The sequence below is a fragment of the Prunus persica genome, chromosome G4 (genome assembly GCF_000346465.2).
Source record: "Prunus persica cultivar Lovell chromosome G4, Prunus_persica_NCBIv2, whole genome shotgun sequence".
Classification (NCBI taxonomy): Eukaryota; Viridiplantae; Streptophyta; class Magnoliopsida; order Rosales; family Rosaceae; genus Prunus; species Prunus persica.
This window is the reverse complement of record NC_034012.1, coordinates 8,977,388-9,000,771: the sequence shown is the minus strand read 5'-3', so window position 1 is coordinate 9,000,771 and position 23,384 is coordinate 8,977,388. Positions and strand designations below refer to the sequence as shown.

Here is a 23,384-nt window from a genome sequence, read left to right as displayed (position 1 = left end):
TGGTTTTAATTTTTTAAAGAAATAGAATTGTGTTGACACGTGGCTCCTTATAAGGGGTCCTCTTTTTTCATATTAAAAATAGTATAGCCGCGCGGCCGTACTATTTTACACGTGGTCACATAGCGCTGTGCAGCAGCTCTGTTTTATTTTTCAGTAAATAGTATAGCAATGCAGCTATACTCATTTGTTTAATTTTAATTAAAAATGATATAGCTTTACTTTTATTTTTAATTATAAATTGTCTTTAATAAATAGTATAAATGAGCAACTATAGTCTTTTGCATATATATATACACACAGATATATATATATATATATATATTAAAGACAATCTGTAATAATAAAAAAGATAAACCTGCCCAGCTATCCTATTTTTATATTATATAAGTAATTAATTAACTAATCAGTTTTTAAAATATGTGAATGTATTATTGAACAATACACACGTACATATATATATACACGTACATATTTTTCAATAATACATTCGTGTTCTATACACGTCTTACGTTTTTTAAAAAGCAAATATACAATAATCGTATTGTACATGTACATACGTATTTGCAATTTTTTTTTTTTAACATGTGGAGCCTAAATGATAGAGCAATTTCTTTTATTTTATTTTTTAAATAGTATAGCCGATTGGCTATACTATGTTTTTTTAATTTTTTAAAGAAATAGACTTGTGTTGACACGTGGCGCCTAATAAGGGGTCCTCTTTTTTATATTATACCTCTCTTTGACACGTGAAGCCTAAATGACAGAGGGATTTTTAAAAAAAAAAATTTTAACTAGTATAGCCGCTCGGCTATACTCTGGGTTTTTTTACTTTTTAAAAAAGAAATAGCTTGTGTTGACACGTGGCCCCTAATAAGGGGTCCTCTTTTTTCATATTTATACCTTTCTTTGACACCTGGAGCCTAAATGATAGAGGGATTTTTTTATTTAAAAAAAAAAATTAGTATAGCCGCACGGCTATACTCTGTGTTTTTGTTTTTTACGAAATAACTTGTGTTGACACGTGGAGCCTAATAAGGGGTCATGTTTTTTCATATTTATACCTATCTTTGACACGTGGAGCCTAAATATAGAGGGATTTCTTTTTTTTTTTAAAAAAAAAAACAAATTAGTATAGCCGCACGGCTATACTCTGTATTTTAAATTTTTTTGAAGAAATAGACTTGTGTTGACACGTGGCTTCCAATAAGGGGTCCTCTTTTTTCATGTTTATACCTACCTTTGACAAGTGGAACCTAAATGATAGAGGGATTTTTTTTATAAAAAAAATTAGTATAGCCGCACGGCTATACTCTTTTTTTTTTTTTTTTTATAAAAGAAATAGGTTGTGTTGACATGTGGCGCCTAATCAGGGGTCCTCTTTTTTCATATTTATACCTATCTCTGTGTGTGTTTTAAAAAAAAAAGAAAAAAAAGAAATAGCTTGTGTTGACACTTGGCGCCTAATAAGGGGGCCCTTTTTTCATATTTATACCTATCTTTGACACATAGAGCGTAAATGATAGAGGGATTTTTTTTTAATAAAAAGTATACCCGCGTGGCTAGAATCTGTGGTTTTAATTTTTTAAAGAAATAGACTTGTGTTGACACGTGGCGCCTAAAAACAGGAATGTGTGAGGGAAGTGATTAAAATAGGAAGACGGTTTTACTCTGGTAACTCATCAAGCTGACTTCTAGCATAATGTTGATCTTATTTTGGTAAGATTATAATTGCAGTTTGCACATGTATCCCTCCTACTTATATATTTATTAAATTTATTACCTCCAAATAATATCAGTTCATGAGAGATGGGATGATAGTACAGGCTGGAAAGTATAATGATTTGCTAAATTCTGGCCTGGATTTCAAAGAGCTGGTAGCTGCCCATGAAACCTCCATGGAACTTGTAGAAATGAGCAACACTATTCCCAGCAAAAGTTCCCCCAGTCCTCAAATATCTCCTCAACTCTCTTCGAACCACAGGGAAGAAAATGGTGGAAACCACTCTTTGGACCAACCAAAGTCTGATAACAGGACTTCTAAACTCATCAAAGACAAGAAGAGGAGAAAGAAACAGGCAAAGTGAGCTTGCACGTTTACAAAGTTCGTGAGGTAGAATTTCTCACCTTTTCTTTTTCTGTTTAAGCATTAGTTTTTGTCATCGTTGATGAGAGATCCTATTCTCTGTTTAAGCTAAATTGTATACGTTGTCTTCTTTGCTAACTGATGAGAATTTTTCACCCACCAGGCATCAAACTGATCAGACGAATATCGATCAATTTCTTCCCTTCATTTTGTGTATGACCATTGCTATGTACATCACTGTGCTTGCCATCTTTTAAAAGTATAGCGGCACGGCTATACAATTTTAAAGTGCAGCCAGCTTTCTTCTGTTTCTATTCCAATTGGGAGTTTATGAGGAAATTCGAAGTCTTTGGAAAATGGGTTTTCGTGATTTTGATGTTAATCGAAAACCCATTAATTGATGGGATTTTGAATTTGAAGTGATTGGATTGGTTCTAAGGGCCTCTCATGGGGAGATTTCTTGGCGGGTTTTCATAACCATGTTATTGTAGTAACAGGATTATTTCAAGTGGATGTGTTGCACTTGACCAGCTGGTCTAGTTAATTGCAACTCAAAAATTTAGCATGCATTTGGATTGGGGTGCTGATTTCCTTGTTGGGTGTTCTTCAGTTATGTTTTTATGGTAATTTAGATAAGCTAAGCTTGTATATATTGTCTCTATTGCATATACTAAGCTTGTATACTGTCTCCATCATCATCAACCATAAAGAGCAGTCTGAATTATCATTTGATATGGTTATGGAGAAATTCTGGACGCAGAAAACTTACTTATAGATACTGACAATCCATGCGTGCCTAGTAACTGAGGTAAATGTGATAGCATGATTCTGCATTAGTTGTTCTTTTGTTTTCCTTGTCGAAAATGGTAAGCCTGTGTTTATGGATCAAAGAAACAGATTATGCAGTTATAGATTCCTTTTTAAGTGTGCTCAACTTTAGTTTTCTTAAGTAGCTATAACCACATGGATACCAAATTTAGGCATAAATGCAGTGAACTTATTTTATATAATAAAGGAAAATTAAGTTTTGGAGATCTACTTGAGTTTTATTTAGTATCTCATTCAATGTCAAACCTTAGGTTTGATTGGATTCATGCAGAAAATGCACTTTGAACAATTTTTGTTTACAATATAACATAGGAGACAAAAGAAAATGATTTTTGATGTTTTTTTATACTTGTTCTTATTATATTAAATGCAGGAAATTTCTCTACAACATGACGGGGAAAGACTCGCCCGGTTTATTAGCCGAAGGGATTGGTTCCCTAGAACCAAAGGGGTTGTAGAGAAGAGAAACCAAGAAGAAAGGACAAAAAGGGAGAAAAAGGGTCGAGAAAAGCGACTTTAGTATTATCTTAATTAGATTACAGTAATTAGATTACAGTTGTATTTGGTTGGTCCCTCCCCTCCCCTTTGGCAGTACGAAATTAGAAGCAGACAAAGTATCGTAACGGCTAAGGTAACAATAAACACAGCACACCCTTGTTGAATTATCGTTAACTGTATTTGATTAAATGCATTATATTTGTGTTGGAAGCTGGGCATATTATATTCTAATATCAAAATATAACGCTATAAAATAAAATAAAAATGTTTAAGCCGTGACGAGATGCTTGCTGTTAGACTCCAACTTGGTTAATATCCAATGCACTAAAAATTTCATGTACCTGCAGATTTTTATCAGTATACATGTCAATTCTGGAAACTCTTATTAGATTTTCATGCCCTTTTATATTGATTTTCTTCTTTTATTGTTTTAACTTATCGGAAGAAGGGGTTTTAACTTAACAAAAGAGAAGAAATTTGAATCTGAAAGATCTTCCAACTTTGGAGAGAATTAATTCCTACATAAATAAATACATGAACCTAAAAAGTTTAGCGAAAGTTGGCCAAAAAATAAGGAAAAAAGTCACGTGTATATATATATTTGGCATTCGTATCATTTTTTATCACCTCAATTTTCAGTCACATTTTTCTAAAATGGCTCTGTGGTTTAGTTTTATGGTAGGAATTGTAGCTCTTCTTTCCATTGTCATATTGCAACCCTACCAAGTACATGGAAATGGTGATGCAGGCGCAGGCGCAGGGCATGATAAACAATCAAATGGCTGCAATTACTTTCAAGGAAGTTGGATAATTGATCCTTCAGATATACATCCACTCTACGATTCATCGAAGTGTCCATTCATCAATCGAGCATTCGATTGCCTGACGAACGGTAGACCTGATAAAGAGTACCTCAGATATAGATGGAAGCCAACTGGATGTGATCTTCCAAGGTAAAACAGTTCCTCTTCTTACAGGGGTTTTATTCTTCTTTGATATCATTTCACGATCGTCATAAATAAAACTGTTTGTACCACATTACTAACTAAATCTCTCGAGACGCGATATGTAACGTTTAGATATATATGTGTGTGACATGTTTTGCAAGTGGAGCGCAGATTCAATGGTGAGGACATGCTGAGGAGGTTAAAGGGGAAGAAGATATTATTCGTGGGGGACTCTCTAAGCTACAACCAATGGCAGTCACTAGTATGCATGTTGCATGCTGCTGTGCCCCAAACCAATTATACTCTAACAAGCAAAGGTGGCCTCTCCACGTTTTATTTGCCTGTGAGTTTTCTGCGTCCTAAATCAATCAAAAAAACTTATTGACTTAATCCATTCCATTTATCATACATTTTAATAATGGAGTGGATCTTTTGATTTTGTTGACAAGAGACCGACCTAGGCTTATAAGATGTGAATTTTGCAGGATTATGGAGTTTCTGTGTCGCTATCCCGAAATCCGTTTCTAGTGGATCTAGTCAAAACAAAAGTGGGCAGGGTTTTGAGGCTTGACTCCATTGAAAATGGCAAGACATGGAAAGGATACGACATGCTTATCTTCAATACTTGGCATTGGTGGCTCCATACGGGAAGGCTACAATCGTGAGATACATACAAACCTCAAAATACTTTAGTATACACTAACCATAAATCTAAATACACTAATGTTCTCCACCACACATGTCACGTTGTGCACATTCAAACATTATTCTACTTGAATAAATTCTTCAATCTAATAACATATGATACGTTAAATAGTCTGACAACATATGATGCCTACGTTAAATAGTCTGATAATTGAATTGTTTTATGTGGGAGTTTCAGGTGGGACTACATTGACGTAGGAGGAAAGGTGCACATGGATATGGATCGTTTGGATGCTTTTAGGGAGGGATTAACTACTTGGTCCAAGTGGGTGAACTCTAATGTTCATTCCAACAACACCAAAGTTTTCTTTCAAGGCATTTCTCCAACCCACAACAAGTATGTCCCTCAATAATTATTCTGTTTTAAATATTAATTAATTATAAATTACAATTTCTTGGTTTAATTTCTCCCAGAAAAAAAAAAGGAAAAGAAAGGTATTAATCTTTTTTTTTTTTTTGTGGGTAGTGGAAAAGAATGGGGCTCAAATTCAACAACTTGCAATGGAGAAACTCAACCTATAAGTGGCTCAATATATCCAGGAAGCTCTCCACCTGCAACAACTGTGGTCAACGACGTGTTGAGTAAAATGTCAACTAGCACCCCAGTAACTTTGCTGGACATAACTTTACTTTCGCAGCTGAGAAAAGATGGGCACCCTTCTGTTTATTCCGGTGATGGGGAGAAGGGAAATGATTGTAGCCACTGGTGCCTTGCTGGTGTCCCTGATACCTGGAATGAACTTTTGTATGCAATTCTTGTGACTAAGTAAAGACTAGGGAGGAGATGATGATACAATAAATAACTTGTTCAATCAAAATAAAAAGTGTCAAAAACAGATGCTAAAAGTAATTCTTATTACTAGCCTCTCTGCACGCGCTTCCGCGCTTGCGAGAGGTTTTTTTTTTAAAAAAAATAAATTTATTTTAGAATTAAAAAAGATAATGGGTAGTTGTGTTCCATAAAAATAGGATCCATTATCTACTTTTTCTTTTTCTTTTAATTTTTTTAAATATGAAAAAGTGTGAATTTACCATATTATCCTCATTTAATTAATAATTTGAATTCTTAATGTTTGCATTAACCAAGGGCATTTTCTGGTATTTTGAATGTTTCACCATTCTTTGCCTTTTGCTTTATATATATAGATATACTACATGTTGGGTTTTATTCTGCGGGCACAACTGTTTTAGTTCATTTAATAACAACCATATCTCATTGTTTCCAATAGAAAAAAGAAAGAAAAAACTATAACCATCAACATTATCATCTCCTCTCACTCTTTAAATTAGGGCTAGACACAATTTGGTCTAGTCGGTTATTTTGTACAAATCAGCCACCAAACTAATGTCCTCGGCAACCAAAAGTTGAGAATCGAGACTGACCCAACACAAGCATATACCGACCACTTCTAAAATTTTGGTTGGTATATATAAAACTCACTACAATAGCAGAGGAGTTTCAACCTCAGTATAAGCTCATGTTTGCGGCCATATAGTTAGAAATATTAGTGGTGGGCTTGGTCTGGGTTGGTTCGGTTTTGGGCCCAACTCGGACACTGAATCATAGGCCTCGGTTTGGCTATTTTGGAAACCCGACCTAAATTATAATTGATGAAAACCTACCACTTCAGTTAACCGGACTTAGTGGGTTGGTTTGGTTTGAGTTTTTTGGCTTTCAGAGAGAGAGAGAGAGAATAAAAGCAATGGAGAGAGGGAGAGATAGAGAGGAGAAGAAGGAAAAAAAAAGAGGGAGAGATGGAAAAGAAGAAGAAGAAGAAGAAGAGAAAAACAAGAGAGAGAAGAAGAAGAAGAAGAAGGGAAAAAAAAACAAGGGAGACGGGAAGAAGGAGTGAACATAGATGTAAAAAGAAAGAGAAAAAAAGAGAAAGAGAGAGAGAGACTGATGGAGACAAGATAGGCAGATAGATTGAGAGACAAGTAAAAGAAAAAAGTTTTTTTTTTTTTTTTAAAGGGAGAAGATAAGATGCATGCGTGTGTTAGGGGTTTTTAAAAAAATTCAGTTAGACATGTGTGTTGGCATGCCCAACAACAAAAGCTAGCTTTTAATTATTTTTTTACTTCTTTAACCTATGTATTATATATAATATTTGTTTAATATCATCGGTTTGGTTTGGTTAAATCGTAGTTTTGGATATTATAAACCGTATACCAAATCATATATTTAAGTTTAGTTTGGGTTCAAACCGATGACCAAAATTTTTTAAAAAAAAAAACCAAACCAACCACTATTGGTTTGGTTTGGGCGGTTTGACCGAGTTACCAATCTAAATGCCCAGCCTTAAGAAATATATAAGCTTTGAAATAATATCAACTAACCTCTCTGCATGAGCTTCCTCGTCTGCGAGAGGCTTTTTTTAAAAAAAAAATTATTTTATTTTAGAATTAAAAAAATATAATGGATAGTTGTGTTCTATAAAAATAGGATCCATTATCTGATTTTTCTTTTAATTTTAATTTTTTTAAATATGAAAAAGTGTGAATTTATCATATTGTCCTCATTTAATTAATAATTTCAATTCTTGATGTTTGCATTAACCAAGGGCATTTTCTGGTATTTTAAATGTTTCATCTTTCTCTGTCTTTTGCTTTATATATACAGATCAATGAAAATCCACCACATCGATTTGGATTTTTTTTTAAATGTTGGGATTTTTTTTAATCACTCTAATCTAGCATTACCCAGAAATCTAGCACATTGTTAATTAATATCCGGGCAATCCTCCTCGTTAACTATTTTTCTTTTCCTCAATCATATTCATGTAAGTAATCCCCAATTCAAAGGTATGAATTATGGTAAACAATAAACTGTATGTGATAAATGATGACCACATTATTGGCAACATCTGTACGTTTCCTATGTACAGAATTTATATTAGATTTTGAAGTGACAATGACAAAACTTGCAGCCTCTAAAATGATTTCCAATAAAAAGGAAATTATTCCAACGGAGAAGACAGAAAAGCAGGGGAAATGAAAAAGGAAATTAACAAATGGCAAAGGGCCACCCAAAAAAAATCCTTATAATTTATTTATAAAGAACCTTTCAGTTTGTCTGAAAATTAATTTCAGCCTTGACAGAATCTGAAATGGCATTGTGGTTTCAGCTTCTTGCTCTGGTTGTCTCTTTGGTTCTGCCAATGGCACCCGAACAAGTGCAGGGAGATCCATTTTTTTATGCTGCAGAAAAATCTGGCCTGAATCCATCCTCAACTGGTTGTGATTTTTTTCAAGGGAGTTGGGTTGTTGATAGTTTGTACCCTCTTTACAATGCATCAAGCTGCCCCTTCATTGGTTTCAATTGCCTCAACAATGGCAGACCTGATAAACAGTACCTCAAATATAGGTGGAAGCCCACTGGTTGTGACCTTCCAAGGTACTAAACATCTTTCCCTTGGCTAATATACTATTATTTTTGGACACTGTTTTCCTCGTTACTACCGCAAATAACATTTTTATACATATGTAAAAATAATTCATTAAAAACACGGTCATGATTGGGAGAAATGAGGATTTCCGGCTTTTAGGAGAATGAAGCAGTATTTTCCTTTTATTTTTGTTCAATCAATTTTGGTTACATCCTACCAGTTCTTGTGAAATTGGCACAGATTCAATGGTCAGGATTTCTTGGAGAGAAACAGAGGCAAAAAGATCATGTTTGTGGGGGACTCACTAAGCAACAATATGTGGCAGTCACTGACATGCATGTTACATGTTGCGGTCCCAAACTCTAAATACAACTTAACCCAGAAAGGGCTGCTCTCCACATTTTACCTTGAGGTGATGTTTGGCTAGGCCCTCTCAATCCATTTTGAACCCAGAATTTATGTTTTTATTTTTCTTGAATTTATTCAAATCAAATTCAATTCTGGTTAGGTGATGTTTGGCTTTCTTTTTGTGTTTGATATAGGAATATCAAGTGTCAATTATGTTTCTGAAAAATGGATTCTTAGTGGACTTGGCTTATGAGAAAATAGGCAAAGTCCTAAAACTGAACTCCATCTCCACTGGCAACCAATGGAAAGGAGTAGACACGTTGATCTTCAACACATTTCACTGGTGGAATCACAGTGGGCGCTATCAAACGTAAGTATGAGTAGTATTTAACTTGTATACTATATACAATAACGTCTTATTTCTAAACAGACAGTTTGGCATGTTATATTGCTAGACTGTCAATTTGAGTTACGAATTCAGAGAATCTTGTCTATAATTTAAATTCGACAGCCTAGCAAGACCACGTACCAGACTATCTTGTCAGAGGACATTTCCATACCAAACATGTATAAGTTACAATCAATTAATCATAATAATTAATTTAAATTGGTGATTAATTCTTTGATTTTGTTGCAGATGGGACTACTTTCAAGTCGGGGACAAGATAGTGAAAGAAATGGATCATATGGAGGCCTACAAGATTGCATTAACAACTTGGGCTAAATGGGTTGATTCCAACATTGATTTTTCAAAGACCAAAGTCTTTTTCCAAGGAGTTGCTGCAGTTCATCTTGAGTAAGTTCAACTTCCCGTCTCAATCAAATTGTTCATAAAATTTGCACATTCAATGTTCTAAAATCTTAACACATTCCCTTTTTGTGGGCATCAAATCAATTGTTTTAGTGGAAAGGAATGGAAGGACCCAAAAGCAAATGGGTGCATAGGGCAAACCCAACCAGTTCTAGGGCCAACTTATCCAGGCCCAAGCCATCCAGGAGAAGCTATTGTAAAAAGTGTCTTGAGCATCATTGAAAATCCTGTGTACTTACTGGACATTACTTTGCTCACCCAGCTGAGAAAAGATGGCCACCCCTCCATTTATGCAGGCCAAGGTCCCAAATTTGTTGACTGTAGCCATTGGTGTCTTCCTGGTGCTCCTGATACTTGGAATGAACTTCTATATGCAGCTTTGCTCTAGCCACCCTCGTATTTTTTTTTTTTTGTCTTCTTAAAATTCTTCTTATGAATGTCAAAAGGTTAATAATAATTAGCTTTAAATGTAAAAATGGTCCTTGTGTTTTTAATTTCTCCAATTCAGTCCCTATGTTTAGGACCATTAGCTAATGTTGTCAAACTCATTATGTTACATCAATTTAATCAGAAAAACAAATATTTTCTTCTAACAAAGACAAATGAATTAACTTTCCACTAAAACGGTTAACAAAACTTACTGGGCACGTGTTTTATTAATTAAGAACATCATGGTAAGGAAATTATGAATGTACCTCCAAAAAGGATTGGTGATTTAAATTACTTTGTCTTGCATAAATTAATCTAGTTACAAATGAAAATGAAAATGAAAGTAGTGGGTGCAACATTCAATTCATGACAAAAATAAAGAATTTTCATTAATTGTAATAAAGTGAAAGTGGTACAATCTCAATTTCAAAAACGTGTTTTTTATTTGACCCAAACTACTAGGCCAGCACATTATCTCTTTTTTTTTTTTTTTTTTTTTTTTTTTTTTTTTGGGTGTGGGTTCAAAACCTAGGTACTAGAAGCTGCAACAATGGCGACGACAACAGTGATGCCGTCGATCTTGCCTCCGACGTGCTCAACTTCGGCCTTCTCAGCAGCCATTTGAAAAGGGGTAACCTTGTCCTTGTCCTCGAAGTTAAACAGAGCCAAGGTGGCTATGGTCCGTGCGCGGCTACAGGGTAAATCAATGCTGTCCACTTTTTAATAGGGACGTTTTGCGCATTTTACTTGACCTTGAAAGAAAGAGAAATCACTGAATTGCCATTCGCAGGAGTTCATCCACGTGGAAAGTTCTCGATTAGCAGCAGCAAGCTCTATTTTGTGTTTAATAAAATAAAGTTTTTCATTGAAATCTCAAAACCCTATTTCTATTTTTAAAGGATAATTTTACCAAATCCCTAGATCCAGTTCAGTGGTTATAACATGGACCGAAATCTCTTGTTCAGTGCGCATAGGAGTATACAGTAATTTAGGTGTTAGGATAGTTGTGTCGTGTCACCTTGAAGTCCTCATCACAACCGTCACACAAAATTGATTGTGCAATATTCTAAAATGAAGAGAAGTAAGATTTCTCACATACTAGTCACGATAATAATATGGATATAATCACGGTCAGATAATGATATGTACATAATCACGATATAGTTATGGTCTGCTTAAATAATTGTTATATTGTACTGTTTGTAATATATAAAATGTATTTTTTTTGAAAGGGTATATACGAAGATTACAGAAAGATTTTTTTTTTTTTCATAAGATAAAGGTTATTAATTTGTTGTTATGGATATAGTTAATGATATCCTGGTGATAGAATGATTAAATTTGGCAGTCTTCGTTCTGTTACTTTTAAATACAACTAAAAAAATTTACGAGAAATATCCAGATTTAATTAGCTCATTAATTATAATGTACATTTATGAATTTAAAAAAATAAAGAATTGTATTAATTGTAATGACGTGGAAAGTACAACCTCGATTAGTCTTCTCTTTTTCTTTTTGTATTTGTTTGTTCAAAACCGAAACCTAAGCTAGCTGGTGTAGTGAAGGAGGTACTAGAAGCCACAATTTGGGCCACAACAACAGTGATGTCGTCGATCTTGCCTCCCGCGTGCTTCAGTCCCGCCTTCTCAGCCTCCATCTGAAAAGGGCTAACGCTGTATTTGTCCATCGAGTTAAACAGCGCTAGGTTGGCTATCGCGGAAGCCAACTCGTCACAATCCCGACCGCTGCCTCTATAAGCCACAAGAACATCCTCAATCTCACTCGCAAATATGTTGTCCAGCAACCCGTCTGTCCCGAGCACTATGATGTCCCCCGGGACTATTGCCTCCACCACAAACTCCAGAGCCGCCTCAGGACAGTCGCCGCCCACGTGGTTCCCCAATTGGTACGGACAATTAAACATGCGCTGCTGAGGTGGAGACTTGAACCAACACTTGCTGTCCCTGAACACCATGAACCCGCTGTCCCCGACATTCACGGCGTGCAGGACCCCACGCTCTTTGTCCAAGCTAAGGATGCAAGCCGTTGACGAGCCTTGTAGTCCGGCGTTGTTCGCGTAGGCTTGGCTCAACACCTTTCTTGGATCGACTGTGGCTGTGGTATTGGCGGCTGCCATTTTTTTGGCGTTGTTCATGAGTCCCCTAGCGTACTCGCCCGCGTCGACGCCTATCTTGGCCCAACCGCCGACGCCGTCCGCCACGCCGATGATCTGGGAGTCTTGGCACATGAAATGGGCGTCTTCGCCTAGAGGCTTGTTTGGGTTGTCTTTGGGCAGATAGCACGACCCACAAACCATCGTCGTCTTCTCATTATGAATGTTCCTCCGATTCTGCCCTAATTCTTGAAGTAGATCAGGGTTATTCAACTTCCTTTTTCTACCCAATTTATCATGTCTTGTTGTTGTTATAAATTCTTGACAGCCTCCATAGCCATAGCCATAGCCATAACCACCGAATGCAGGCTTGGTGTTGGCGATCATCATCTTTCACACAGCGATACTAGTATTGAGAGCAAAAGAGAGCGACAAATAAGAGTGAATAGAATGAGTGCGGACCAAGCAATATTTATTATTTATAGAATTCCGCCTCTCCCTTTTGCCATTAGGTTTCCCACTAGGATACGGAAACATATTGCCCTTTTGGATGGAAGCAAATCCATGTCACTCAGTTTCAGGCTTATTGTTGTGACAACAATTGCTTCTAGAAGAAATGCCACAGTCGTAGTTCACAATGTACGATTAATAAGAAAAATAGAATTAAACCAGTGAATTTACGAGTAGATAAATTTAACTTGATAAAAATCACCATTTACTAAATTTTGATTCACCTTGTTTTATAAAATTGTTTCACTGCAAACTAATTTACCAGCTAATTGTTGACATATATGAGTGTACTCGTATGTTTCATTTATTTTTCACATAAATGTTAAGAAAAGTTGACGAAAATGAGCAAAGTGAGACACGGAATAGAGTTGATATTTAGGATTTTAATGAAGCAAATTAAGTTTAAAAGGTAAAATTAGCTGCTATTAAGTTTTTTTTCCCGACCTTAACCTTTTTCTTGTGGAATTGACTAATGCATGTACCAATAATGACAAAACTCTTTAAAACATCACAGCAATTGAACGTTCCAATCATGAAACACTAAAAATATGAACAACTTATGTAACAAAAAGTGTGATCATCCAAAACATGCTTTTAAAAGCACCAATTTTCATGATCCATAACAATAAAGTGCAACTTGCAACGACTGTTTTAATTGATGTGTTAGAATAACATACAACTTGTAATTCTTTTTTATTCAACTCTTTTGATTTGTGTGAAATATTGGAGTAAACTAAATATAATATGATAAAAACACAATCACATTTGCATCTTGTTGATGGTTTAATTTCTGTTCGCTTGGAGTTGAGCCGGCAGTTTGGGATGTATGGTGACCCGGCAGATTAGGATGTATGGTGATCCACATCTATCGTCAAAGTTTTGCTATGATTGGTTGTCTTTCCAATTGGAGTTTCAATTTGGATATGGGTTTTTTTTTAAACCACTATTTCTTGGGCTAGTTATATAATTGTTTTGATAGAAAAGAAGTCCCTTATATATGTTTCATGATAAATTAAGGGTTTAATTTGTTTTGTTTTTAATTTATGTACTTATATTTTTAGCATTTTAATAGTTTAATTTCTATTTTGCTTAAAGCTACAAATTTCCCCTTACCATTATCAGAAAATTGGATGAAATTTAAAAGAAATTAAAGGCAATTCTCATATTGCCATCATTAATCTATTCTCGTTGTATTTATTTTGAGGTTCACATAGATCAATAATTGCGTCAAACACAACTATTGTTAGCATCTTACTTTTATTTATGTCTCATTTATCCCAAATACATATGAGTTTTTTTTTTTTTTGGTCTGACAAATACATGTGAGTTTAATGTATCAATTCATGGGGTAAATCCGCCATCGCCCGAATGCACAGATATGTACCCTATTCACGAGCTTCCAATTTTTTGAAGTCCACCTTAGAGCATTTTTAGCAGTTTGTTCTTTGCCATGGCAAGGAGGAGGGTTAAGGCAGCTATTATTCACTGAATAGTGGCTGCTCTTGTAAAAAGCAATGTGTGTTTCCAGCAATTGCCCTTTGCCATGGCAAATACTATTCATTTTTTTGTTTTTTTCACAACTTTTTTTTACCTAAACAATTAATTTGGATAATATTTTCAGATAATATTTTTGGGTTCCTACGTGTCAATACTATTCATATCTCATAATCGGATAAAATTTTCGGTTTTAAATTTCAGATAAATTTTAAAATTCAAATTTCAGATAAATTTAAAATTTAAAATTTTCAGATAAGATATCATGCTCCATGCCCCTCCGGTTTCAATAGAAGAAGCCATAATATGATAGAGAAAAATAAAACTTGAAAGTGAAAAAATATTGAGTAGAAAGTGAATAATAGTAGAAGGAGAAGAAAATATACGAGGATTTGGTGTTAAAAGTAAAGAGTATTGGTTGGTATTTATAGAAAAAAAAATTCAATATTTTTTTAAAAAAATTTCGATTTTTTTTTAAAATTTTTTTATTGCACAAAAATTGGCTGCGTTGGATTGGAGAAAAAAATCTAATCGGAAAGCCCAAAGTGCGGCACGTGACTGTAGCGGCACTGTAGACTGTAGCAACACTGTAGCACGCTGACGTCATGGTAAAGCTCGGGCCAGCCCAGTCTGCTGAGCCCCACCATCTGCCCGGGCTTTGTTTTGCTGCTGGACACAAGATTTTGGCTCAAAACCCCGCCAGCCCTCCCCTTGGTTGCATTGCTGGAAATGCTCTTAGATGGCACGCATGCAAAGTCATTTTAAGCTTTGCAACCCCCTGGCCCTTAGATCATTGCGACTGTCTTTCCTCTGCAACAAGGCCTGGATGGGTGTGGATGTAATATAGCCAGTAGTTTTGTTTAGGCCCTAAAACCTATGTGGGGTGGTGTTTATTGATTTCCAGGATCTATACCCATGACCTGTAACTAGATATGGATGCAATCTAGCCACCATTACATTCCCATACATCCACCAAGAAAATATATAAAGAGGTTTTTTTTTTTTTCTTTCCAAAATTAATAACTCTGAAAAATGTTAGACATTAATCGCATTTTCAGATACAATTACATAAAAGCAAATGAAACCTACAAGTGCTTCCATCTAGATTACAATACCACGTGCTCCTGATGTACTTGCAGAGTCAACTTGGAATTTACTTCTGTATCTGTATTCTTTTATCCTTTATAGGCAGCTCCACTGGCTTCTGAGCCTCATGTGGATGATCTGGGCCCTTGTAAACCTTTAGGTGGTTGAAAAGTGCTCTGCCAAGCTGCACAAGAGAATTTGTTTCAAAAGGAAATAGATGCACAGCTGCAGAGTTGCAAAGACAGAGCAATAGCTAGTTTTCTAAACAGCAATTTGTAATTGAAAATCGAAATTGTGACTGGTTAAAAACTTCCTCCAGTGCAACTCAAGACTAGTCATGTACCATACTAATAGAAAAGGTAAGAAAACTATGAAGGAAAAGCCAAGCACACTTATCCATGCAGATAGCTTCAAGCGTAGTCTTAGTTTATCAACATTATGAATGAGTCCAGGAGTTGTAAGTTTCGTCTATTTCAACCCTTTGTTTAGCAGTCAATCATATATAATGGAAAATGAAAGATCTAATTTTATTTGTCCGTGTAGGAACTTACCCTCCCTTTTGGAAGCATACCCCGAACAGCATGTTCGATAATTCTCTCTGGAATTCTCTGCTGTAGCTGGTCAAATGTTTCCACTGTCATCCCACCTGGTCGTCCAGAATGCCTCCTGTAGAGCTTTTGGGTTCTTTTCTTGCCAGAAACTGCAACCTTCTCTGCATTTACCTATAAAGTTGAAAGCACAACACAGTCATCCACCTGAGCGTGGAAGCATTTGCGAGCCAAAAGAAGAAAAAACATGCAAACAAGTAAAGTTAAAGCAAATGCCAGAACCTTGACAACCAGAGAGAACAACAATAAACTACTTGAAAACATTAAGATGATCTACTAGAAAACCACAGTTTGACCAAACGCATTTTGGGACCTACCCAAATTTAATAAACCAACTAAAATAAATGATTTTAAGCTAACTCTACAAAACAACAAATTTTCAAGATTGCTTCAGAATACATTCAGAGTCTATAGACTATACTTCTCACATTTATTATGATTTCAATAAGACTGGCTTAACTCCAAGAGTCCGTCCTATTCTTCTTTGTTCAATCCCTGGTTACCTTCTTCGTGATTTGTGTGTGTGCATGTGTGAAAATTTTTAAAGAATGCCAAGGGGATGTCAGACAAATTATACAAAAATTAGATAACATAAACCACAAAATGGTAGGAAAACATGAAGGGATATGTGGAGTCCACTCAAAAGCCAATACAGTAACTGGTCCATCAAAATCATTAAGGGTTGTTCTTTTTTCTTTTGCTTATAGGAAACATAATGGATATAATGAAAGAAACAGTGAAGTACAATGAGAGTGGACCAGCCATCCACACAACATACAACCTACAATAACCAGAATCTCAATAACACAACAGCCAGAAGGAAAAAACCATCTGCCAATCTATCCCAAAGAATAACAAAAAACAGAGAGAAAAATTTAAAAATAAAGGCGGTTTTCACTAGGAAGCTCTCTCTTCCCCCACCTTGCCTTTTATAAAAACCCATACCATTAGCAGTTTTAAAAATAAATCCGCTAGATCTCATCTGCAGTTGAGTTCTTTATCATTTTTATCATCACGCGGTATGAATGGTTATCATAGAACAGTTATTGCAGTAAAAGTTATTAAATTTTAATTTAAATCTCATACAAGTTCATATTTATAAAAAAAAATATTTTTCCCTTTTTATTTATTTTTGGTTGAACAGACAACTACCACAAATCCATCAGTTCATTATTTTTGCTTCAATGATGTTATGAACTCATGATTGGATTACATGGCATACATAGAATTAAATGAAACCTTTATTTTCCTTTTCTTTCGTCTGACAATAAAAAAAAACCTTTACCTCATGTAGACATAATCTTGAAAATAATTAAGAAAAGAACAAGATATAAAGAGTAAAACATGGTGCTAGAGGCACCAATAGTTCACACGATGGCAATGATACAAGTAGAAAGGAAAAGATTGTAGATTTTTTTTGTAACCATTTATCTCAAAATTATTTCACTAATCCAAGCCATTTCTAAGATATCCCATATAATAATCTAACTTGGCATCTAACTGGAAGCATAAAATAAATACCAAGGATTTTCAGAGTCTATGCATTCTAATATTCAAGACACCCATGCAGCACCTCCAACACACACTCCCAAGCCTAAATGCCTTACAAAGTGATGAAGACAATTCTAATTTGCAGAGCTAAACTTGCAGATTAAAAGAGCGAAAGACATCGCACCATGAGAGAATTCACCCATCAGCATCATATGTTCAATATTTTCATTAATCTAAATTCAGGACTAAACAGTGATAAAGACTCTAATTTCACACTATCCAAGAAACCTTAAGAACTACTCCTCAACCACTACCATATACATCAAAGGAAGATCAAGATTTAGTCTGCATCTAGAGCAATGATAATGAAGAGAATGCGGCATAAGTATTCTACATACCACAATGACAAATGCCCCCATGTCCACACTGGGGGTGTAGGTTGCCAAATTCTTCCCGCGGATGTAAATCGCAATTGTGGATGCCATTCTTCCAAGAATCTTGTCCGTGGCATCCACAATATACCACGGCTTTTCAGTATTCACATGGTCTGCAGCTTTTGGATACCATGTATTATTCCAAATGTCCTGAAGAAAGAGAGGGAAATAGAAAAACAATGTACCACTTCAGAGAAAACCAACTGAGTCAGTTAACCGAGTCAGGACCTAAGTACATCTAGACATCAACAATTTGTAGACCAACATTTCATAAAGATGCATGTAATGTAATACATATTCATATTCATAAACAGACCCAAAACATGTACTCGACAGAAGTTTCATGCATAGAAAGCCACAGTGTTCTATAAGACTACTCATTTGTTACAATTTTTCACATTGGAGAACTGTTCAAAGCTAAACAAATTCACAAAAGCCTGTGATTACATAGGATTCAAGCATAAAACACAACTCTTGAGCACACATAACGTTCAAATTTATTTCTTTCACTGTTTTGCTTTCTGGGTCTACAGTTCTAACTCAGAAAAATTCAAAATAAAAGTTAAAAAGTATTTAAATTTGACGCATTTTATCAGAAAACAAGAACAGCACAAGATATGTATGGAGAGAAAGTGTGTGTGAGGAGTACATACCGGGCCGCCGACTTCGTCGTCCTCGAACATCCAGCGTTGATCTAGGGGGACGCGAGCGATTTCCTTTGTGCTGAAGACCTCGAAGCTTCGTCTTGGGTTGCTTCCATTGTCAAAACCCAGGTTGGTGGTTGTGGGAAGCCAAAGCTTTTGTGGTGGTGCCGCGGAGAGCCCAACAAATGGGGTTTTAATGACATTCTTTGAGGAAGAAGAAAATGGGGGTTTTGTTGAAGAAGAACAAGTGGAGGACGATGAGAGCATAAAGGAAGAAGATGAAGCTGAGAGCGAGAGTATAGTCATTCTGTGTCTCAGTCTCACACACTTTCTGGGTTGGGCTTTTCAAGTCTTTGTTGATAAAGAGGATAAGATGGTCTACTTGCAGATGGACAGAGATCAAAACGCACCGCTTCCCTCGTTGTTTCACGTTTTCATTTCTTTCCCTGACAAACAATAAAAACCTAACATTTGGAATTTACCCTCGCTATTGTCAAAGTTGAGCTTAGTGTAAATAAAAAAGCTTACTTTTTATTGAAGAAAAAACTCTTTTTCAAATAATTATGGGTGTTGATAAATGAATTCTAAAATTAATTGAGTACATCTTATGATTTAAGTACATTTTAATATTTAGATTAAAATATAAAATTAATTAAGTACGCCCTATTTAACTACTAAAAATACCCATAATACACTCTATCACACAACACCATATTTGAAAAGAATCAAATAACTTGAGGCTTATTTTTTAAAAAAAAAAAAATTCATATCATTTTAGAGCGCAAAGAAAGAATGGAATGGAATGGAAATTGTTGGATATAGAGAATAGTGTGATGATGAAGACAGCTCAGGTGGTGATAGTGATCTTCATTCCATTGAATTAAAAATGGACAATACCAACAGGAGCTACAAATGGAGTTATGCTTGTTGAGATGATACTGAATATGATTCGAAAAAGACTTCAATTGATAAACAATTTAAAGGAAGAATATCTCTCTCTAAAAAAATGTAGTGGGAAAGCATATGCTTAAACAAAAATTCCAATGAAGTTGATCGGGAGGTTAGCATAAAAAGTCAAGGACATTCAGATGAGAATCATATGGAAAAATCCGAGCTTGTTCCTCAAACTCAAGTGCAAGAGTATAAAGCTGAAATCAAGAAAAATGGATCTGCTAAGGGTAAATTAGGTTTGAATATGGAGAGTAAGGTGTACTTATTAAAATTACATTTGTTTCACAATTCAATATATCGTTTTTTGTCATTTTATATTATGGTAAATTAGTAATGTAATAAATAGTTTGGTGGTAGGGTATACTCAGTTAATTTTAGAGTTCGTTTAATAGAATCCATAATTATTGGTGTACTTCTCTTTCTAATGTCGAAAAATGTTTCATTTTGTTATTAATTTAGGACTGATTTGGGAGGTGTTTTTCTTCAGAGAATCACTTCCTTAGTAGTTGTAGCTACCTACCACAAAAAAGAAACATGATAGAGCTCTATATTATCACTTGATATTATTAATTTATGTGAGTTTGGGTTAAGATCCAAATAGAAATATCAAAATTGACACTTCATAATTTTAGTTTGAAGATTAATGATCTCATGTTTAAACTTTAATAACACATTATTTGTGTGTGTGAGAAGAGGATCATTCCCCTTCCTGATTTGGCCAACAAAAACATTGACACTTGGTATGGACTGACTCTGCTAGAATCCAAATAGAAATCTTCTTAAACACTCAACCCGCATTCAAAATCCAAAAACCCACACAAAAGAAATGGCATTGTCAACTCATCTCCTATTACACATCAAACCTCCTCCAGTTCCTTCCTTATTAAAATCCCACCGCTCCTCCTCCTCCATTCTCCCCAGAAATTTCCTAATTCCAAGCCCTTGCCACAGGAAACCCATCAAAGAGATCATGATGAAGCCTCAAGCAGCCAGTGTGCAGAGTGCAGTATCAGAGGTAATGAGCCTGATCCAATCATCACCTCCCACGTGGCAGTCCGCCATCCTAAGCAACCTCTTGATCTTTCTATTGGGTTCTCCGATTTTGGTCTCTGGGCTCTCAGTCTCTGGCATTGCAGCTGCTTTCTTGCTTGGTACTCTCACTTGGCGCGCTTTTGGGTCTTCTGGGTTTCTCTTGGTGGCCACATACTTCGTCATTGTGAGTGAAAAATCTCTTTCTTTTATGTCTGTGAGTGTTTTGGGGAGATTAATTCCATATGGGTCTTCATCTTTTCTACTTTTTTTCTGGGTATAAATTGGTCAGTCTGTTAATTTCATAGAACTTATTCATAATGGGTATAAAGTTTTCTTCTTTATTTAAACAATTGTGCTCCAAAGTCTGTTCTTTTTTTCCCCTCATTTTTGGTTTTCTGAATTTGAGTGAGGGCTGCAATACTTCAGGTGCTGAACTTTCCTACTGGCAGTTGATAACTTTACTTAGTTAAACGGGGATTTTCATGAAATCTGTAACTTTGTAACATTAACAATTTCATGCTATGTGGCTCATTGAATTATTAAATTACAGCTAAATAAAACTTCAAATAATTTTTAGTATGTGTAATCCTTTTGCTGCTTTGGTGGACTATACCCTCTTCTACTGAACTGGTGACCATTCTTGCCACTGCAGTAATCATTCATGCTAAAAATGTGTAATGTCTAATTCTGATTTTGGTCAAAGTAACGTGTTTTGTTGCTATTAGCTAGTTCCCTTCTTCCCAATTTTTATGTGTTGGCACACTTTTTTGAGAAGCTGATTGGTAGGCAAATTGGCTTGATTGAAGACTAACTGTTAAGCAATCCTTTTTCTTTCTTTAACGGAACTAACTTCCAATTCATTTCTGCTAATGAAATTTCGTAATGGGGTTTGATCAATATCTTATCAGGGCACGGCAGTCACAAAAGTGAGAATGGCACAAAAGGAGGCTGAGGGGGTAGCTGAGAAGAGGAAAGGACGGAGAGGCCCTGGAAGTGTTATTGGATCCAGTGCTGCTGGTTGTATTTGTGCTTTTCTTGCAATATTTGGAGCAGGAGGAATTGGATATTCTCGGCTTTGGCAACTTGGGTTTGTTGCCAGCTTCTGTACTAAGTTGAGTGATACTGTCTCAAGTGAGATAGGAAAGGCATATGGCAAAACAACGTAAGTTTCTGTGTTTGGTTGTAGTTGGGCTCTCCATGTAAATGTTGTTAGATTTCATGTTACATTCTTATGATACCCAGTTGAGAATCGGTGGAATGTTTTAAACCTTGTTTTTTCTTAGATAAGCAATATTTTCTTTGGTCTCATAGCTTGCATGCAAATTTATTTATTGCTATTAACCCAGCTCAATACAAAATTTCAATTGCCTAAATTGTGCTGCTTGACCAGGTACTTAGTTACAACATTGAAGGTAGTTCCAAGGGGAACAGAGGGGGCTGTAAGTGTCGAGGGAACCTTTGCTGGACTTTTGGCCGCTATTCTTCTTGCATTTGTTGGTGGTCTCATGGGTGAGGTGCTGTTTCCTGTATAATCCTTCAATTTTTGTATGTTTTATCTTTAAGTCTGTTTTTTTTTTCTTTTCATTTTATAACGTTTGTTGTACTTTTGGTCAAACAGATAACTGCCCCTGAAGCAATTATATGCGTAATAGCTTCCCAAATAGCTAATTTTGGTGAGAGCATTATAGGTGCTGCTCTTCAAGACAAGGAAGGATTTCGATGGGTAGGCAACCATTTCAATAATTTGATTCTTTTTATGTAACTTTTTTCTCCTTTATTGATTCTGTTCACCCAATCAGTTTGGTATGATTGGGTCATGGGCGTGGAAGTTTGCTCTTAAGAATATTCTGGAGTGCCAATGGCCAGCCAAATTCATGTTTTGGTGAATCAATGTTGAATTTGGGAAGTATGTGCTTTTTTATCCCATTGAGGTTGGGTTGATAAACGGGATGAGTAAATTTAGGAGCATGGAGGTCTCTAGGGGTTACATGTGTTTATAATTTTCTTTCTCAAAGGTCTTTGGTAACCTTAAGAAGCATGGAGGGCCCTGGAGGTTACACGTGTTTATTAAGAAAAATAGATTTGTATGATTTTCTCTCATGATGAATTAGAGATTGATCCATGGTGGACCATGATCTTCTTCTTCAACCCAAAATCTGCAGCTTCTTTCAACAGATTTCCCTATCTCTGTAGACATACCTGACTGCAACGTTCTGGATCTGCTACGTAATATAAATTTTTCTTGCTGGTTTGTTCTGTGTTTTATCTCTATGTGCTTCTTACACGCTGTCTATGCTCTGTTTTACAGCTCAACAATGATGCTGTGAATGTCATAAACATTTCCATGGGCAGCATTTTAGCAGTCTTCATGCAGCAGGTTTTACTCCAGAACCTGCGTGTGTAAATTCACGAAGGTTGAGATGCTTCTCCTCCTAAGTGCCAACCAGCTGTGCTAACAAAATCAAACATGATGCATGTGTTTTACACTGGTGACTGAAACTAGACCATTGCACTCTACATGGGAGCCAGATTACAATTTCAGCTCCTCTTATGGAAACATCATTCCTTTGCACGTCTGAGGTTCAATATTTTTGCCCTCCAATTTCTGGTTGACAACTGAAGAAGCTACGTTTAATTACTCAATATATGTATAACGATGAAGAGATTGCGATACGCTCGTTCAAAGTTATTCCGAAAATATTTTGGTGAACTATTTTCATCAAAATGGTTTTAAAAAAAAAAAATGTATATACCATGGAAATTAATTTTAAGTAGTGACAAAGGGGATTATTTTGCTATGTTCCATGAAGAACATCTTTTCTTTTTGAAATCTCTGAATTATGTTTGTGTACCATGCGTTACAGGACTGAACTGTATGATATTGTCCTATATTTGCTGCAAGTTCATGTATCAAGGCCCAATTATACCCTTTTTATATTAAATTATTTTCACAATTAATTTGGAAATTAAAGGGTACTATCGTAAT

At 35.6% G+C, this 23,384-nt stretch overlaps 4 protein-coding genes and 1 pseudogene across 5 annotated transcripts; 3 read left to right on the top strand and 2 right to left on the bottom strand.

Annotated features, from left to right (window-relative positions):
• LOC18778279 lies at window positions 1,800-5,914 on the top strand (annotated as a pseudogene).
• On the top strand, window positions 8,169-10,198 carry LOC18780778 (protein trichome birefringence-like 42). Its single transcript, XM_007211416.2, has 5 exons — window positions 8,169-8,455; window positions 8,688-8,859; window positions 8,990-9,165; window positions 9,433-9,591; window positions 9,700-10,198. The coding sequence occupies exons 1-5, from the start codon at window positions 8,169-8,171 to the stop codon at window positions 9,992-9,994; spliced, it is 1,089 nt and encodes a 362-aa protein (XP_007211478.1). The 3' UTR covers window positions 9,995-10,198.
• Window positions 10,564-12,538, bottom strand: LOC18778673 (probable protein phosphatase 2C 55). The gene is made up of 3 exons (XM_020562236.1): window positions 11,578-12,538; window positions 10,817-10,868; window positions 10,564-10,726 (listed from the first exon to the last, which is right to left on the bottom strand). Exons 1-3 carry the CDS (start codon window positions 12,536-12,538, stop codon window positions 10,564-10,566), a joined length of 1,176 nt encoding a protein of 391 aa, XP_020417825.1.
• LOC18778427 (50S ribosomal protein L13, chloroplastic) lies at window positions 15,134-18,780 on the bottom strand. The gene is made up of 4 exons (XM_007211829.2): window positions 18,425-18,780; window positions 17,736-17,921; window positions 15,790-15,960; window positions 15,134-15,422 (listed from the first exon to the last, which is right to left on the bottom strand). The coding sequence occupies exons 1-4, from the start codon at window positions 18,719-18,721 to the stop codon at window positions 15,306-15,308; spliced, it is 771 nt and encodes a 256-aa protein (XP_007211891.1). The 5' UTR covers window positions 18,722-18,780; the 3' UTR covers window positions 15,134-15,305.
• Window positions 20,000-23,228, top strand: LOC18779245 (protein VTE6, chloroplastic). 2 transcript variants are annotated; one of them, XM_007211576.2, is made up of 5 exons: window positions 20,000-20,582; window positions 21,307-21,560; window positions 21,789-21,912; window positions 22,017-22,121; window positions 22,707-23,228. In XM_007211576.2, the coding sequence occupies exons 1-5, from the start codon at window positions 20,193-20,195 to the stop codon at window positions 22,800-22,802; spliced, it is 969 nt and encodes a 322-aa protein (XP_007211638.1). In that variant the 5' UTR covers window positions 20,000-20,192; the 3' UTR covers window positions 22,803-23,228. The 2 variants fall into 2 exon arrangements, with proteins under 2 accessions (XP_007211638.1, XP_020416886.1); XM_020561297.1 differs by lacking the exon at window positions 22,707-23,228 and having other exon boundaries at window positions 20,072-20,582; window positions 21,789-21,907; window positions 22,017-22,110.

Excerpts from the sequence above, each read along its gene's own strand:
- LOC18779245 (XM_007211576.2), top strand. The coding sequence starts at position 20,193 with ATGGCATTGTCAACTCATCTCCTATTACACATCAAACCTCCTCCAGTT. Across the intron at positions 21,561-21,788 it reads AAGGCATATGGCAAAACAAC|GTACTTAGTTACAACATTGA; the intron begins GTAAGTTTCTGT and ends CTGCTTGACCAG. Across the intron at positions 21,913-22,016 it reads TTGGTGGTCTCATGGGTGAG|ATAACTGCCCCTGAAGCAAT; the intron begins GTGCTGTTTCCT and ends TTGGTCAAACAG.
- LOC18778427 (XM_007211829.2), bottom strand. The coding sequence starts at position 18,721 with ATGACTATACTCTCGCTCTCAGCTTCATCTTCTTCCTTTATGCTCTCA. Across the intron at positions 17,922-18,424 it reads ACGACGAAGTCGGCGGCCCG|GACATTTGGAATAATACATG; the intron begins GTATGTACTCCT and ends CTCTTTCTTCAG. Across the intron at positions 15,961-17,735 it reads TGGGGGCATTTGTCATTGTG|GTAAATGCAGAGAAGGTTGC; the intron begins GTATGTAGAATA and ends TCAACTTTATAG.
- LOC18778673 (XM_020562236.1), bottom strand. The coding sequence starts at position 12,538 with ATGATGATCGCCAACACCAAGCCTGCATTCGGTGGTTATGGCTATGGC. Across the intron at positions 10,869-11,577 it reads CACTACACCAGCTAGCTTAG|AGCTTGCTGCTGCTAATCGA; the intron begins GTTTCGGTTTTG and ends AACACAAAATAG. Across the intron at positions 10,727-10,816 it reads TGGATGAACTCCTGCGAATG|CCGCGCACGGACCATAGCCA; the intron begins GCAATTCAGTGA and ends TTTACCCTGTAG.
- LOC18780778 (XM_007211416.2), top strand. The coding sequence starts at position 8,169 with ATGGCATTGTGGTTTCAGCTTCTTGCTCTGGTTGTCTCTTTGGTTCTG. Across the intron at positions 8,860-8,989 it reads TCTCCACATTTTACCTTGAG|GAATATCAAGTGTCAATTAT; the intron begins GTGATGTTTGGC and ends TGTTTGATATAG. Across the intron at positions 9,592-9,699 it reads GTTGCTGCAGTTCATCTTGA|TGGAAAGGAATGGAAGGACC; the intron begins GTAAGTTCAACT and ends CAATTGTTTTAG.